The sequence below is a fragment of the Zymoseptoria tritici genome, chromosome 6, assembly GCF_000219625.1.
Source record: "Zymoseptoria tritici IPO323 chromosome 6, whole genome shotgun sequence".
NCBI classification, from domain to species: domain Eukaryota; kingdom Fungi; phylum Ascomycota; class Dothideomycetes; order Mycosphaerellales; family Mycosphaerellaceae; genus Zymoseptoria; species Zymoseptoria tritici.
Window position 1 is genome coordinate 340,419 of NC_018213.1, and position 16,689 is coordinate 357,107.

General features: G+C 54.0%; 5 protein-coding genes across 5 annotated transcripts; 1 reads left to right on the forward strand and 4 right to left on the reverse strand.

The window, feature by feature from the left end:
- Positions 1-205: 205 nt before the first annotated feature.
- Positions 206-680, forward strand: MYCGRDRAFT_43977 (uncharacterized protein; the record flags this gene model as incomplete). Its single annotated transcript, XM_003851310.1, has 2 exons — positions 206-372; positions 434-680. 2 exons carry the CDS (start codon positions 206-208, stop codon positions 678-680), a joined length of 414 nt encoding a protein of 137 aa, XP_003851358.1.
- A 3,545-nt stretch (positions 681-4,225) lies between these two features.
- On the reverse strand, positions 4,226-5,842 carry MYCGRDRAFT_12465 (uncharacterized protein; the record flags this gene model as incomplete). Its single annotated transcript, XM_003851918.1, has 1 exon — positions 4,226-5,842. A coding segment is annotated over one exon (1,617 nt), but the record flags the coding sequence as incomplete, so codon positions are not given.
- A 343-nt stretch (positions 5,843-6,185) lies between these two features.
- On the reverse strand, positions 6,186-9,013 carry MYCGRDRAFT_72776 (uncharacterized protein; the record flags this gene model as incomplete). Its single annotated transcript, XM_003851917.1, has 1 exon — positions 6,186-9,013. One exon carries the CDS (start codon positions 8,994-8,996, stop codon positions 6,186-6,188), a length of 2,811 nt encoding a protein of 936 aa, XP_003851965.1.
- A 478-nt stretch (positions 9,014-9,491) lies between these two features.
- MYCGRDRAFT_86368 (uncharacterized protein) lies at positions 9,492-12,119 on the reverse strand (the record flags this gene model as incomplete). Its single annotated transcript, XM_003851916.1, has 3 exons — positions 9,492-10,073; positions 10,126-11,772; positions 11,829-12,119. 3 exons carry the CDS (start codon positions 12,117-12,119, stop codon positions 9,492-9,494), a joined length of 2,520 nt encoding a protein of 839 aa, XP_003851964.1.
- Positions 12,120-14,082: 1,963 nt separating this feature from the next.
- On the reverse strand, positions 14,083-16,311 carry MYCGRDRAFT_93675 (uncharacterized protein; the record flags this gene model as incomplete). The annotated part of the gene is made up of 3 exons (XM_003851915.1): positions 14,083-14,366; positions 14,845-15,852; positions 15,975-16,311. The coding sequence occupies 3 exons, from the start codon at positions 16,309-16,311 to the stop codon at positions 14,083-14,085; spliced, it is 1,629 nt and encodes a 542-aa protein (XP_003851963.1).
- Positions 16,312-16,689: the final 378 nt, after the last annotated feature.

The window sequence follows — 16,689 nt, forward strand, 5'->3', positions numbered from 1 at the left end:
TGGAAGCTAGGATTGCGCTTCGACTAGGGCAGGGGTTTCCTGTTGCTTCGAGTTGGGGAGGCTGACGCCATGTGTCCTCTCAGAGCAGACCCGCGATAGAAGACAGTTGTTACTGCGATCTGACCCGATGCTCAAAAAGCTTCACTTTGCCTCTGGCCCAACCCGCACACGAGTTTGCCACCAAAAGGAACAACATTCTTTCACCATGCCAGTTGCTTCCCGACTACTTTGGACCCTACCGGCCACAAGGCCAAGGCGTCTGCCCGCTACTGCATCAAGATATGCTGAGGCACTGCGACGGCACAATCACGAGTGGTTGGTCATTCTACCTGATCAGGAAGGAGCTTTACAGCGTCGGGTTCAGCATCGATCGTAAGCTACCGCGCAAGCTCTTGGTGTGGAGTGGATTGCTAATACATAGCGATCTACTCAGTACACATCTCGCAGAGCTGTCCAAATATCCCTCGGACTTCATACTTGTCGGAGGCCCTTACCTAGGCGGGCCTGTACAAGACGACGCGCCAATGGACATGCTCGGTTCCGTGATACTAGTCCGGGCATCGACCCGGGAAGAGGCTCTCGGAGAGCTACGCAAGGACATATTCGCAAGGAAAGCGGTCTGGGATTTCGATCAAGCCCTCGTCTTGCCTTTTAAGAGCACTATTAGAAAAGGCATGTGAGCTCTGGCTTTATGGGTTAGCCTCCGGACGTGTGCTAAGAAAATGTATATATTAGACTGCCGATGGCCCTTTGGTACGTCTTCTTAAAGCTCCCGGAGGCTGTATGGTCTTCGCTAGCTTTGTGTAGCTTGACGCCTGTGGTCATTGGTATGCTATTCGGTTTGCAGTTTTACTTGTCATTCTGCCTGAGCACCTTCTCGAGATATCGCCTGTAGCCACGGCGTATCGTTAGAGGGGATAAGGTTTGCGATTGCTCCTTTGAGCCGGTCCACTACAAACCTCTCTACAAAATACACCGACTTACTGAACCTCATTCTGGAACAGGCGATTCGGCGTGCAATGAAGCGATGACTGCTACGATGGCCGCGATGAACAAGCAGGTTTGCTGCGCAGCTAGAGACACGAAGCCTGGCGATGGGCGCCACTCACCGGCAAGTATGTCCTCGAAAAATGGAACCTGAAGGTCCCGAATCGATGGCGGCGCATTCAAAAAAGCGTACAGTCAAGTCCCTTCACACTACGCGCTGGACAGCGACCAGCCTACAGCCAGCGAGGCGCAGCATTCGAACACCGAAGCAGTCCACGCCCTTCGGTACAGGTGACATGGCACTGCATTGAAAGAATGAGCGGACAGCGATGAGCTTGATGAGCGGATCTGCTGAGTAGCTAACTTCAAGACTACGCGTCCTGGTCATAACGGTCATGCAATCGTCGACCCGCAGAATTTGCCCACTTTCAGGAATATTCTTCAGTCCTTCCAACCAGCAAAACCATGCTACAGAACCATGCCACGAGCATCTCAGCTTTTGACCCAGCTAATCTTCTGCCCTGTAGCCCGGTCGATTGCGCGATCCTACGATAAAAGCAGGGAAGAAATCGTGGCGAAATGCATACTAGACTGCGACAAGGCGGAGAGAGATAAGGCCACTCGAACGGTAGGTACAGAGGATGATGCCCAAGCATGAACCAGTGTCCGCTCCCAGCGACATTTTTCGGTTCAATCGTTCTTCGACAAAATGCCGATACCTGCCCAAGAAATGAGGCGACATGATCATCGGAACAGCGCTGCTTGCTGTACGCACGAGTATGGCTGTAGCTGGCACATGGGTGTTGCAAGACCGCATACATGATCAAGCCATATCTGCTCTCGATGCCTCTTCCTCTTTGGCACACAGGGTCTCGCAGGAAGTCGATTTACAGCTTCCGTCAAGCCAACATCACATCCTACGCCTGGATCCAAGCATTTCACAAGCTCAACTCAACTCAACATCAACGACCAAGCCGACATGAAGTACTCCACATCTCTCCTCGCCGTCCTTGCGACTCTTCTCCAGCAAAGTCACGCCAACAACGAAGGCAACCCTAGCCGCTCCTGGGTTTCAAAGTTGAAACTGCCATTCGTGAATTCGTTCCGGCTAATACTCATCAGTGCACAAAGCATGAAGTCCGCAATTAGCCTGGTCCCTCTTTGGCAAAAGGACTCTCTGCTCATCACTGAACTCGACCTTGCCTCCCAGCATGTCCCGCTCGTCCCTTCGCCCAGCAGACTCCGCTCGTCTCCTGCCTCACACCCCCTCATGTCGAGCTCTGGTCATTCCTTGTGCCGCCGATAGGTTGTGGACTGATTGGTGGTAAGACGAGTCTGGTAGGCCGAGTCTTTCTCGCGGACAGATCATGCGCGTGGAGGGCGACACCTTTGCGGAGAGCAGGATGAGCGAGTGCGGGTGTGAGACCCGCGATTCCCTTGCGAAATCTGGTAGGCATGTCCACCCACCAGTTATACCCTTGGCCGTTCACCTTCTCATGCTTCAGCGACCTCACCTGGTTATGCAGTATCTCCGTGCGGCTCGTCCCTACAAGTGCTGCCAACGCACCAACCAAATCTTCGAGAAACTGGACATTTGTCGCAATGCCCTCGGTCAACTTGTCGCTCGCTTTGGTAATTTGTTCGTCGAGGACTTCGATATCATGTGGTCGTTGTCGGAAAAGACGAAGCCCTGCTCTCATTTCGTCGATGTGAAGTTGAAGAGCAGTTTCCACGTCGCGGGATACGAACTTGCTGAAGCGGGAGAGAGCTCGATCAGTTCTCCACGGAGGGGGAGACATGTCGCCGGGCAGAACCTCGTTGAAGCTCGCATACGCATCAGAAATGTCCACCAAGTTCTGCCATTGTGGTGAATCGGGAAAAGTACTGGACATCCGATGAACGACTCTGCGCATATTGTGGCAGTACTTGGCAGCGGCATATATGTGCATCCAAGAGCTCAGGATGACGCCTGGGCGTAGTGCGGCCTCGTCCGGGTCGAAGGCATTTTGATTCACGACTGTCGATCTTGCTCCGTCGACCGAGATTTCTCGCAGCATTTGCAACATCGATAGTGGTCGAATGCATGTCCTGAGAAGGTTGAGATTGCCGACCACCGGATGCAGCTTCCAGGTATTCTTTTCGCTCAGCGACAGGTCCAAGCGTACCGTTCGCAGATCATTGCTTCCGCTCAAGAATGAGCTTAGTGAGAAGAGGAGATGATTGAGAAGGACAAGCTGCTCCTCGGCGGGAACTCTCGTGGTGGAATGTAAATGTACGGTTCTGGCGTAGCCTGGCCATCCGCAGCGAACAGTGTTGACGGCAAAAACGATTCGAAGAGTCCGGACTTTGCGAATAAAGACCGGCCAACTGGGCTTGAAAAGCGCCGAAGGCCTCAAGGGAGCGAAACATTCTTGTCTATGCCCATGGGTGAAGATACCCTGGTTCCCGACAGTGATTTTGAACGTGTTCCGACGCCAGAGGACGTCTGATGCTTCGCGATGTATCTCCTTGTTGACTGACAAAATGCCGAGATTGGACGCAGCTGGGCTTGAAAAGCGCCGAAGGCCTCAAGGGAGCGAAACATTCTTGTCTATGCCCATGGGTGAAGATACCCTGGTTCCCGACAGTGATTTTGAACGTGTTCCGACGCCAGAGGACGTCTGATGCTTCGCGATGTATCTCCTTGTTGACTGACAAAATGCCGAGATTGGACGCAGCAGTGTCGAGATCTCCGAGAAGCTCTTCGTAGATCAAGTCTTTCACTTCGACCGCGAGACCGATGAAGCTCGGCAGGTATGGGCTTTGATCTGCCAGCTTGAGCGCTCGTACGTGGTGGCGCATCTCGAGTTTTTCTGTCTTTCTCAACTTCTGATGGGGTAGCTCAACGAATATCTTGCCCTGTGACACAAACTTTTTCAGCTCGTTTAGCTTGCAATCCTCGTAGTTCACCATCGTAGCGAGGATGACCCAGACCGAAGAGATGGGGTGAGGGGGAATTTCGAGAAGAGGTGGCTGAGCTTCCCTTAAGAGCGACAACAAGGCTGTTTGCTTCGACCACGCAGCAGCGACAGACAACGCTCGAAGGTAGGAGACTTCCCTCGTGGTCTTAGACATTGGTTGCTGGCGCTCGAAACTTCGATGTCCGTGTTCTGAGAGCCTTCTCGAGCCGTCGCAGTCATCCTTTGTTCGCGACCGAAACTTCCACCTCCACCTTGTGTCCGATCCCATCTCTGCCACCGATCCAGCGTTTTCTCTTGCCGACCTTTTCGATTGCTTTCGCTTCCACGCCAAACACTTCATCGTCGACATCAGATGAGACAACGGCCCGCAGCACAAGCAAAGGCTTGCCTTTGTCATCATTGTCCCACTTGGTGCTCAATTTCAGTCGTTCAGCACCGGCGACAACGCCAGCAGGATAGACACTAGCAATCAAGCCAGCCACTGCGCCGATGTAGTTGATCCACCATAGCGTCCAAGGGGATTCCACAAGCTGCTCGAGGCTAGGCTTGAATTGCTCGTCGGTCGGTGGCACACTGCCGCCCCATCTGGCACATAGCAGAAGTGCGATAAGTGTGCGTGACTCGTGAAGTATGCCGTGAACTCCAGCGAGAACGCCAGAAGTAGTGCAACGAAGAGCGGCGCTAGCTTGAAGGTCCTTTGAGTGGCTGGAGTGATAGTAGATCAGGTTTGCGAACGCTTCCAGCCGATCCGGCGCAAAAGCCTTCGCAGCATCACGATCGAGGTCTTTCGGGAGTGCCGCCTGCAGGAGAGCCACCACTGGAAGAGGACTGGTCGCCTTCGCAACAGACTCGGTAGCGACCACGAGTGGGAATTGTGCTTTGACATCTGACGATAGTGAGGAAAAGAGGAAGCCTTCGCGGACGCCTCCTTGGCAGAAACGAACTTCTTTGATATGTGGCAGAGCCTCCGCGAGAACATTAACCAAGAACGCTACGGCAGGCACTTGACCTGCTCGGCGTTCGGAGATGCGGAAGAGCTCGTCTTGGCCTTCACCGTGCTCGAGAGATGCGGCGGCCGCTGCTTTGACCTGATCAGTGCTCAGAAACTCGTTGCGACTGGCTTTGAAGCCGTTGATGACCGGAATTGGGTACGGGCTGACGCGATGCTGGCTCATCAGTACGTAACCCCAGCCCCTAAAGCCACCTCCGGAAAGGTACAGAGTGAAGCCGCCATTTGCTTTCGCAGCATCATCCAGATATTTGGGGACCATGAGGCTTGCGTATGCATTCTGGACGGCAGTCCGAATCTCGTCCTTGAGCTGCGCGGTGGTGCCACTGCGTTCGGCATCGGCCAGCCGTCTCGACATGGCCGCGGCACCGTAAGGCATGCTGACCGCTCCAGATCCCGGCATTCGCACTTCGCCCCCGTCTCGATTCTTGACGAGCCAGCTCAGCTGAGTGCTACCGCCTCCAAGATCCATCACCAATCCACTGACTTCAGGAAGTGAGCTAGCAACACCCATGGCACCGACTCTGCCTTCTTCTTCCTTCGGTAGCATAGTGACATCCCAGCCTACCTTTGCTTTGATTCGTCCGCGGAACTCCTCGGAATTGACTGCTGTTCTGGTGGCTTCGGTCGCCAGCACTGTGATGTTGTTTTGAGGTACTCCGAAATCCTCGCATGTTCGCTTGAATTGCTTGTACGACGATACGACGGCTGCCATCGTCTTCTCGTCTATCGGTATTCTCCTGCCATCTGCAGAGTATTGTGCATCATAGAGTGAGATCCCCACGCGATGTTGATACAGCGTTGGCATGATCCTTTGCGTTGGAGGTTGCAGACTTGAGATTGAGAAGCGTATGCCATTGCTTCCCATGTCCACAATCGCCCGAAGGAACTCGGGTCGATAATGTGGCATTTCGACGGACATATTGAATGCCCTCTGGACTGGCAAAAAGATGTTGGAATTGATGTTGCGGGTTTGTGCTGAAACTTGGAGAGGAGGGAACTTTCAACAGGGTTTAGCGTCGACGCATGCGTGAGTTTTGGTGGCCCACGACGTCACGCTGGTGGATGTGCGTGAGTTTTGGTGGTTCACGCACTTTACGCATCCCAGGCATCAGGTTTAGCGTCCACGCATGTCACGCAGCTCCATTGAAGGATGTTCGTACATAGATGTGTCGTCGTGGTGTCACTGCTGTATGCAGAGACGACCACTATCTTATCTACTTCACTGCTCACTCCAAGCCTCTAGCCACAATCTTCAACACTTCCTCAATCCCCTTCCCGGCATTCTCAGGCGCCTTCCTCACACCCTGCCAGTACTCTCCATGCTTCGGCTCATTCTGCACACACTTTTCCACCACCTCCGCCCTCTTCTCATCCGTCCCGTGCTGCAGCAAGAACTTGTACCACCAAGCCCACGTATCGCCGTAGTCCGGATCCAGCAGCACAGCTTTTTGGAACCAACTGTCCGCTTTGTCGAGTTTGCGCTCGCTCCAGAAGATGCGCGCAGCGGTGATGAAGAGGATGGGGTCGTTTTCTGCTTTCTGAATTGCTTCGAGAATGCGAGGTTTGCGCTGCGTGCGGGCTTCCAGATTCCAAATACGTTCGCTCCATATGAGACCAGATTTCGGACATTCTTGGAGCGCTTGGGCGAGTTTTTGGTTGGCGGCGGGGACGTTCTTGGCGCGAAGTTCGAGGCGAATGGTCTCGGTCCAGAGCTGAGGGTTCTTTGGAACGGCCAGGCGGGCTCGATCGAGAATTGAGCGGGCCTTGACGGTCACGCCCATCTTCTCCTCCAGACGGCTGGCAAGGAGCCACAGAGGCACGCTCTTAGGACAATTGCGTGTACCAGCGCTGTATGCCTCGCGAGCTTGGGGAAGCATGTTCTTCGACTCGTAGATCTGGCCCTTCATCATCCACAGCTTATCAGCCTTGGGGAATATGCCCAGACCTTCATTTGCAAGCTCCAACGCACGATCTTTGTCGTTGATCTGGCGCTCGAAAGCCACACTGCGAATAAAGACTCGATCTGTGCGAGCTTCTTCGCGGGCCTGTGCCAGCAGGCGTCGTGCCTGATCTGACTGGCCATTGTCAGCTTCCAGCTTGACGGCGGCAAGGTAGATGTCTTCGTTGTCGGGGTTCTTCGAGAAGGCTTCTCCGAGCACACGTCGAGCGCCCTCCACGTCTCCAGCCAACCACTTTTCTCTCGCGAACTGCATCCACAATTCGCTGGAATTGGGAATCGAATTGACTGCACTCTCGAGAATCTTCCATAGATTCTCTTTACTTCCATGGCTCCTCTCCAAGTCTGCGGCCGAAAGCCAAACACTCTTTCTGTGGTAAAACTCCTTCATCGCAACGGCGTAGATGGCCCTCGCCGTCTCGTACTGTCCACGGTTGACAGAGGACTTGGCATCGTCTAACCACAGCTTCTTGCGGTCGTCATCTTTGTCAAGTCCCCACCCGATGGTCTCCTGGATGATAGCCCGGCAGGTGACGAGCGCACCTTCATCCTCACACAGCTCAGCCTGCGCGATCCACTCTTCGCGCTTCAACATAGCTGATTCGCGCGCAAGAGCTTTCACAGCACGATTCATGACCTTGAACACCATCGCTTCGTTGCCAGTCTGCTCTTGGAGACGTGCAGCAGCCACCCAGATTTCGAAGCTCGAGGGAATAGCTTTACGAGCTTTATTGAGTACAACTTGAGCTTGTTCGGGTGTCTCCAGTCGTGCCAAGGCCAGCCATAGCTCTACCGATAGAGGAATGATTTCAGTCGCTTTTGCAAGTAGAAGCTTCGCATCGGATGGATCGTCCTCTAAGTTCACAGCTTCTCTCCAAATCGCGACGGACTGTGGGATGTGATCCAAAGCTTTCCGTAGTACACGCTTCTTGGATGTGGGAATGGTCTCCAGCTTTGATGCCTCAATCCACAAATTCACGGAACGGTTGTTGTGCTCAATCGCCTTTGCGGCAATGATCTTCGCATTCGAGTTGTCGTTCAATCGCATGCTTTCCAGCCAAACGTCTTCGCTCTTCGGGCACATTTCGCAGCCTCGCCGGATAACATTTCTAGCAGCCACAATCTTTCCAGCATATTCTTCCAGCCGTGCCGCGGCAATCCAACCTGGTCCATGGCGAGGATTCGTCTTGATCACAGATTCCAACAGCACTCGCGCACGCTTGATGTCTCCCACTTGGATCTCGCCAGCCTTCTGCTCAGACTTGGTCAGACTTGTGAGGTAGCCTTTGGGATCGATGGCCGTGCTTGTACCGCTGGTCTCCGTGCCGCCCTGCGACTGAGCAGCCTGATCCAATCGCACCTTCAACACTTTGTCTCTCGCAGCGCCGACTGCCGCGAAGTTGGTCATGGTTCCGTCCGCCTGCTGCTCGTTTGAACCGCCAGGCGCATCAGTCGCCATGCCATCGTCCTGAATCTCTGTCCCGAGCTGCGTACTGTCTCTTGCACCTGCCAAAACGCTGTCCGGTACTGCATAGAACCTCTGACGCATGTTCTGCTTATTCCTTCGATTCTTTCCCGTCAGATCACCCACTTCTGGTATGCTTGCCCAGTCCTCATCGGTAATTGTGCCCAAAGCTCTTTTCAAATCCGCAAACTGCTGTTGAATCTTCGGATTCTTCCTCTCAAACTCCTCCCTTTCTTGCCGCTCTCGCTCTTCTCTTGAGATCTTCCTTCGCTTGCTCATCCGCTCGTCCACATCCTGGTATATGCGATCCGCCTCATCATCGTCTCGATCGTAGTTTCCTGTTGCGAATAGGCCTTCCTCGTTTTCGGCGTCGCGGAACTGCTCTTCAACCTCCGCGTCATCGCCGTCCTTCTTCTTGACTCCGTATGCTGTGGGTGGGGCATTTCCTAGAGCAGCTGCTCGTTTCGCGAGCGCTTCCTTGATCTGCTCTTCGCTGGGACCTTCTCTGGCAGGTCCGAGATCCGATCGTGTCGTGAAGCCTGTCGCGCCACGTCCGAGACCGGCAACATAATTCTCAGGCGCCTGCTGCGAGAGAAAGTCCTTGCGACCGGACATCGTGGCGGAGTTGGAAGATGATGTACGGAAAATGAAGCTTCAAGAAGTCACTGCACGAGACAAAAGTGAGAGAGCCCTCGCTAGCGCCGGATTTTAGCTTTCGCTGTTCTGCCCTGCCATTACACCGCGCCATAGGTTCAGGTAGTGAGCAATATGGGAATCAGCAATGTGTTCTACAATACGAGGGCACGAGCATCGAAATTGTGGTTAAAACGATGGAGGCGACATACGAATCACGATCGAGCTGATCACTGAACAAAAAGGCGATGGCTTCACATGCAACAGCAGCAGAATATCGAGTCTCCAATATCCAACGTCTTAAACGCTACGTTTTTTATCTATGCTGCAAACAAGCACAATCCACTGCCATCTTGGCTGGCTTGTGAATTGGTACACCTTCCACTGACGGCAGGACAAGCGGCCACCCCACACTGCCCTCCCCTTCCCGACTCCTCGACTACACAATCGTCACGTCGTCTCCGACTATTGCCCAGCTCAAGCAACAACCTTCTCCCTCAGCATACCAATAAACATCGCTCCACTGACTCCCTGGTCCGCTCGGTCCTCAACAAGCATCGTCTGTGCCCACAATCTCAAACTTGGCTCTCCATCCTCGCGGATGAGGTAGAGCGGTGGAACGACAATGCTTCCACATCCCTTTCCACGGTGATCCCTGGACTTCTCGACAACAGCACGCACACGCTCGTTCATTTCCGACTCCAGCACTGGTAGCGAAGTCTTTCCTTGTTTGAGCTGATTCTTGTCCTCGGTGCCAAACACATCGTTGATCAAAGCCGGGACGGCATCGCGGCCGAGCCAAAGGAATTGCGTTTGGCCGTCATCGATGAGGTATAGACCGAATGGAACAATGTTGCCGGAGGTCAGGTTGAGTGGTGGTGGCATGGTGATCGCGCCGGTCTCCGGGTTGGGAAGACCGGCATCGTCAGGCATATCGTGCAGCGAGTAGAGGCGAGGGTAAATGTATTGGATGAGGAGCGGAAGAGGGAGGGTCGATAGGAGGCAGAGCGCGGCTGATCGCAAGTCGGTGGGGATTTGAGCGGATTTTCGCAGGCCAAGCTATGATTTGATCAGTACGTAGAACGAGAGACAGAAGTGTGACTTCACTTACATTCTTCATGAGACCCAAGAAGAGCATTGGCAGAGCTCGGAGGTTAGCTGGGAATTGGAGACCGCCTCCGCCCATATTTCCACCGCCGAGCTCCTTCTTGTAGGTCTGCAAGAGCTCAATCATCTTGGCTTGAAGAGCGTCCCGCGCAGCATCCAATCCACTGCTCAGCGCCCTTTCAACAGCCTTGTGAGAGAAGTAGGCAGTGATGGCCTGCTGATCGGCGGAAGCGTAGACGTCGGCCATGTTCTGGGTGACTGGAATGCTCAGAGTCATGACACGGATTCTGCGCTCGCCATTGCAGGTCGTGTGCAGAACACCGACTTGCAAGCAAGCAAATGCTTTTGTGATGCTCTCATCGATGGCAATCTCGACCACGTACGCCTGATCTCTGGGCATAGCAGGGAACGCGCACAAGTCGCTGGATCTGTTGAAGAAATTGCCGTAGAATGCGCTTGGTCGGAGGCCAGTTGTTGTACGCACTCGCAACACCGCCTCTAGTCCGATCTCGGAAGATAAATAATCGCTGAACTCAGTGGCGAATTTGATGGCATCCTCTGTCCTTGCGGCGTTCCAGGCAGGGTAGAAATATGTCTGACCACCAGTATATCTCGGCAAATTGCTCAAGCTAGCCACATCCTGATACTGTGCGCTGAACAAGAACATGTCGATCGAGACCTGCGTCTTACTACATTCGACAGCAAAGCTCTTGTAGAAGGCGTTGGCCGTTTGAAGAAGAGGGTTCTCCTTGGACGTGCCGAGCAGCTTCTTGTCCTCGCGCATTTCAAGCTTGCCGTAGCCGATGTTCGGTAGAGTAGCAGAAAGGACAACGACTTTGCCACCAACGTGGCTAATCAGCTTGTGACCAGCACGCAAAGCTGAGCCCATGGCAGAGCTGGGGTTTTGTGTGTTGGCGAACATGCTTTGAAGCTTGGTGAGGAAGCCTTCGATGTTGGCTCGGCATTCCGACAGGTTCACCAGGAGATCTTCTGGGGTTGGCAAAAACGGCTCGTCCAGATCGCTCACCACCAGCATCTTAGCCTCATTATTCTCACCACCATCGCGCGGGATGCTGAAGTAGTGCAGCGAGCTGTCCACCGCCATGAAGCCAAGTCGTGTCCGTCTGTCGGTATTTGGTATCCGGTCCAAGCTCTCCAAAATGCATCGAGCCGCAGTCGCCAAAAGTCCGCTGGTAACGCCGGCAAAGCTGACATCGAACAAAAAGAGGTAGATCAATGGCTGAGGCGCCCGGACCATGTATTCCTGGGGTGCAACAAATTCACTGACCGCGTAATTCAACTCAGGTCGCTGCCATCTGTCCACCGATGTTTGCTTCACGCTGTCCCAATCAAAGCTTTGCGGCACATCGTTCGTCAAGTTGCACATATTACACCGCCATCTGTGCGAGTGGTCCAAAAAGCTTGCAAAAGGGTTCATGTATGTCCGACATCTTCTGCAACGAGCAATGACCTGATCATGCTGGACCGGCACATCGTCCTCTGCATCGTGGAGTGCGGCGTAAGGCTGGATGATCAAAGCGAAGGGGAGCTTGCTCTTCTTGAGGAGGGAGTTGGTTGCGGGCATGGCATTGAGCGTCGATCGTACATATTTCGGCGGGCAGTTGGCGAATGGTGATGGCGTGACGGAGGACTACACCTGCTCGTTAGTTGATACTCCTTTACGCTTCTACAACCTCGGCGACTCACATTCGGGGGAAGAATAATTGGCGGCGGCGGCTGGTCCAAATCGCTGACATGGAATGGCTGGCCCTGCATGCTGACATCCACAGGCTGAAGAGAGTTGAGCTTCATCTGCACGCCTTGCTGTTGTGGCTGTGGTGGCTGCATTGGTTGTTGTCCACCCATGTTCATTTGGCCAAACTGCTGTGACAATCCTTGTGCACCAACGGGAGCGCCAGGTGCTGGGTAGCCGGCAGCAGGAGCCTCGTAGCCTCCTTGAGCTCCATATTGAGGTTGCTGATATCCGCCTTGGGCCATTGGGCTTTGCGCAGCTGGGTCTCCATATCCAGGCTGTTGTGGCATACCATAACCTGGCTGCTGAGCGACGGGCTGGGCCTGATAGCCATATGCAGGCGCAGCTGCTGGTTGTCCTCCATACCCTGCGGCTGCTGGTGGTCCTCCCTGTTGAGAGTTGGCTCCAGCACCGAACTCGTATGCTTGTCCTGCGTAACGATTCTTTTTCTTTGAGGGAGCTGCGGGAGCGGGCGCTGATGTGCCATCCTGCTCAGGCATTCCCTCGTTGTAGGGGTTGGCCATCGCGTGTCGTGTCGAGGTCAGCTTTCGCTATCGTTGTGTCCAAGGTGTGACCTTCGCGGAGGTGTTTGTGAGGGGTGTTGAGATTGGCGAGCGGCGAATTGCCCGGACACGGCTTGACGAATGGTAATTTCAGTTCCAGGCAACCAGTATAGGAGGTGGTGATGTTGCTGTAACGTGGCCGTTGCTGATGCGCGTACCGGAAGATGGAGGTGTTCTTGGTTCGGAAGTGGGCTTGGAAATGCGCGAGCTTCACATGCGGAATGCGGCCGGCAGCAAGCGGACAAGCAAGCAAGTCGCTGAACAGCAATGCTTTCTACACGAAAAGTAGTTTCGAACAACGACGTTTATCCTGCCAGCACTGACTTCAAATACATCACTGGCATATTCAAGACAAAGTAATCACCTCCTGACCTCGAGTCAACAGAGATGCCAAGTGGAAGGGCAAGTTTGCAACGTCGTTCACAATCGCTATTGATGCCTGAGGCAGCATCTGCTACAGCTGCTTGTTGGCCGTCGTTGGTTGGACAGCACCGTGCTGAACGTCGGTCCCATCGAACCATGCATGAACCAGAGCCTTGATACGCATTCGGTATCTCATGCGCTGTTCAAGCATTTTGCTGTCCCTCCTCGAACTCGTGTTCCACCTGTTACCCACTGTCCCGATCGCCGTCTTCGCCCCTCTTTCATCACCTGCAGAGTTCTCAAGCACTGTGGCAAGTCCTTCAATCAAGTTTGATGTGGTAGAGGACCTCGAGAAAACGCTTGACCGCCGCCAAATCCTTATCAGAGTCAACCCAGATGGCCCCGATGATAGCTTCTACCAAAGTCCCCAACATCTTTGAACTTGGATCTCTGCTGACAATGAAGGGTACCAAGAGGTCGCGTAATCCATGCCGCCGAGCCGCTTCAGCTAACGCTGCATTCGTCCCGCGGTCCTGGCCGAAGATGTGCGTCTCGTCTGTGATGGAGGTCAGCACGCGGAACAGAGCAGATGATCTTACATGAGAGCATTTGAAAGAGGAAGGACTCTGTCCGTGTGGTGAGAGAGGGGCCTTACACAAAGTCTCGTTCACCCCAAATCGGCTATCCAGGAGCGCGGTCTTCAGCACCGTGTCGCCGAGGATTGCGAGGCGCCAATTTCCACTCTTTATCAACTTGTCCGAGATGATTACCGCCGTCTTGAATGGATACAATGCCTCTCGGATCAACTCTGCCTTTTTGAAGGAGTAGCGTGTAACTTCCTCGACCAGAGCCTTCGAGCGCAGGAACTTCGCGTCATCCATCACAAGAACAGGATACATCTTCGGCTCGGCCGCTCGTTTGGGCTCGGGTATCCGCGTGCGCTCCGGCAAGCGCTCTCGCTTTCGTACGCGCTTCCGGCTGGACCGACTGAACGAGATCGACGTGTTGCTGATGTCCGCATCCTCATCAGAGTCCTCGATCACGATGATCTCTCGTGGCAGATTCAAAGCGGCCAGGATGCCAGCCTCCGCGTCCTCAGAGTCATCGTCAAGATCGATCGGGTGCTCAAGACATGACCCCGCCACCGAGTCCCGACGCGCAGTGACACGTCCGGAATTTGGCGGCGGGCGCATGTGATGCTGACCATCGAGACTATCACTGGATGCCGAGCGCTTACGCTTCAAGCTCTGACCCAAGAGGTCGAGCTCCTGTTCGAGCGTGCTCATTGTGCTGAGTCGACCAAGGGAGGCGGTCTGTACGTAGCGTGCGCGAGGAGTTTGGGCTTGAGCCGCGGTTGCTGAGCGAAATGCGAGGGTGAAGCGCAAAGGGTGGCAAGTCGATAATCCAGTGTGGAGTCTGCAGCGATCTCTGGGAGTAATATAACGTGAGCAGTGGCGACGTTGAGGATGTGAGGTGATTTGCTTGAGTTTCTACCGTGAGCACCAGAATGCTGTTTGGCGAAGGTGAACTTGCGGGTTGTTGTCGTGTCGACTTGTGGCCTCCGAGCTGCGCGACTTGAGTGTCTTGAGTATCGTAAGGCTGTACTGAAAGGTCTCGAAAGAATGTTTCGGAGCAGTCTCACGATCCTCAAGAACCTCAAGACACGTCGTTCTTGAAAGTGCGTTGAGAAAAGTGAAGTTGATGTTTCGGCGGAAATTGTTGTCAGGTGTCAAGTGCGAAGTGCGAAGACTTGCAGCGCGACGCCCGCCTCAAACTCCGTTGCCATTCACTCGCGCTCTAGGCAACCACCTCGCACTATTATGCCATATCGGGGACATTGCACGGCACGAGACTATAGGCTGCTGTCAGTGTCAAACATCAACCATGACAGTATTTTTTCTGCTACTCACTGCATTGTTCTTTAGCCCCGACGTGATGCAACACCGATCACAAATCACCGGGCAAGATCGAACCACCAGAATGGGGAACGCTACGTCGTACACAAGACACTCTTACGCACTTCCACCATCGAAGCTCACTATACCTTCCGCCACACCCTCCGGACTTGGCTTCTCTGCGCACACATCGGGCTCAAACTCAAACTGCTCCATCAGGAAATCCCTCGTCGTAGGCCCGATCGTAGCAATCCGCGTCGTCATGGGCCCAGAAACGATCTCTTTCCTCCCTGCACTGTATTTCGCCGTCTTCTCATCCAGCCAGCCCAACGCACTGAGCATGGCCTCGCACCCTTGCGGACTGAAGACGACAACCCACTGCTCCTTCACTTTGGCCGCCTTGGCCTCCCTTAGCAACATGGTGAAGTCCTCCTCAAATGAAGTCATCTCTCCTGTCTCATACACAACCACCTCCGTGACAGGTATCCGTTCTGATGGGACGAGCTCCTCTGACTGCAGCGACTTTGGAATGATGTCTCTGCGTTGCTCGCCGACCAGGAATAGAAGTGGAAGCTTTCGGCCGTCCAGGTGAGTGACTTCTTTGGACAATGTTTTATGCCAGCCGAGAATGAACTGAGCCAACGCATCGCCATTACCAGTCTGCTCGCCAATGATGGGACATGGCAGATCAAGCGCCTTGACCCCTTTCGCGGTGGCTGATCCGACCACATAAATCGGCATGTCCTTGTCGAAGAGCGTTTGCTTCCTCGCTGGATTCAGCTTGGCTACTACACTTGTGAACGCATCCACTGCACGTTGCGAGGTGAAGATCATGCCGCCGTATCTCTTTGCTGGGTTGTTGCATGCCTTTTGTCGAGCTGTGGCGGGGCTACCACCCGCGAATGCGTATCGTTCAGCTGCGAGCCTCAGATTCCGCAGAGCATCGTCCCGAAACATGTGATCCAGGACTGGGACGAATACGGGCTTGAAGTGGCCATTTTGTAAGGTAGTGAAGTGCTCCTCGTATGCATCGTTGGGTGAAGATATGGTCTTTAGCAGGTAGACTGGCGTCTGTCCCACCGTGAGGTCTTTGAGTCGAGCTGTGACGTCTTCCATGGTCGTAGACACATCTGAAGAATCCGATCGAAGGTAATAAGCTGGCGGAAGGAGATGGATTGCAAGAGGTTCTCACCTCCGAGTTCGAGAGAGGTCGGAGCCCGCTGCACTTTGACCCCGGCACTTCCGAAAGTCTAAAAGTTTAAATGCTCACTCAACTCACGATCCGCGTCGAGAAGCACGGATCTTTGACCACGGGCTCTGTTAGATTTTGTCATGCTCGACATGGAGTCATGCCCTTCGATCTTCAGTTCCCCATCCTGTCGCATTTCTTCTGTTCTGTCGCAATGAGTACTGGACTCCCGCCACAGCCGCTGGACGCCTCCCCCGAACAGCGTATCCGCGCGCAGGACGATGACAAGGCGAAGACGCTGCCAAAGGGCGTCGTTCTTGGGCCCGATGGCAAGCCGTGCGTAGAGGGATAGACTGTCTGATTTGCAGTAGTTGACCGTCAGAACCAGTTGCCGCACATGTACATCCTCGGCGTCGTGGAAGACCATGATGAAATCCGCCACCACGGGATCTTCAGCAAAGGCTCCGGTCACAGCACCACCTGCAGAGTGCCCACCAGATGTAGAAGAGCTCGGTCGATCAACGTGGACGCTATTGCATACCCTCACAGCGAATTATCCGGAACGCCCATCCTTTGCACAGCAATCAGAGACCAAGCAGTTCATTGGACTTTTCGGCAAGCTATACCCATGTTGGGTTTGCGCCGATGACTTTCGTGCGTGGATGAAGGATGGAAACGAGCCGAGACTGAGTAATAGAGACGACTTTGGACGATGGATGTGTGAAGCTCATAACGCGGTCAACGAGAAGCTGGGAAAGAGCAAGTTCGACTGCAATAAGTGGGAGGAGCGATGGCGAACAGGCTG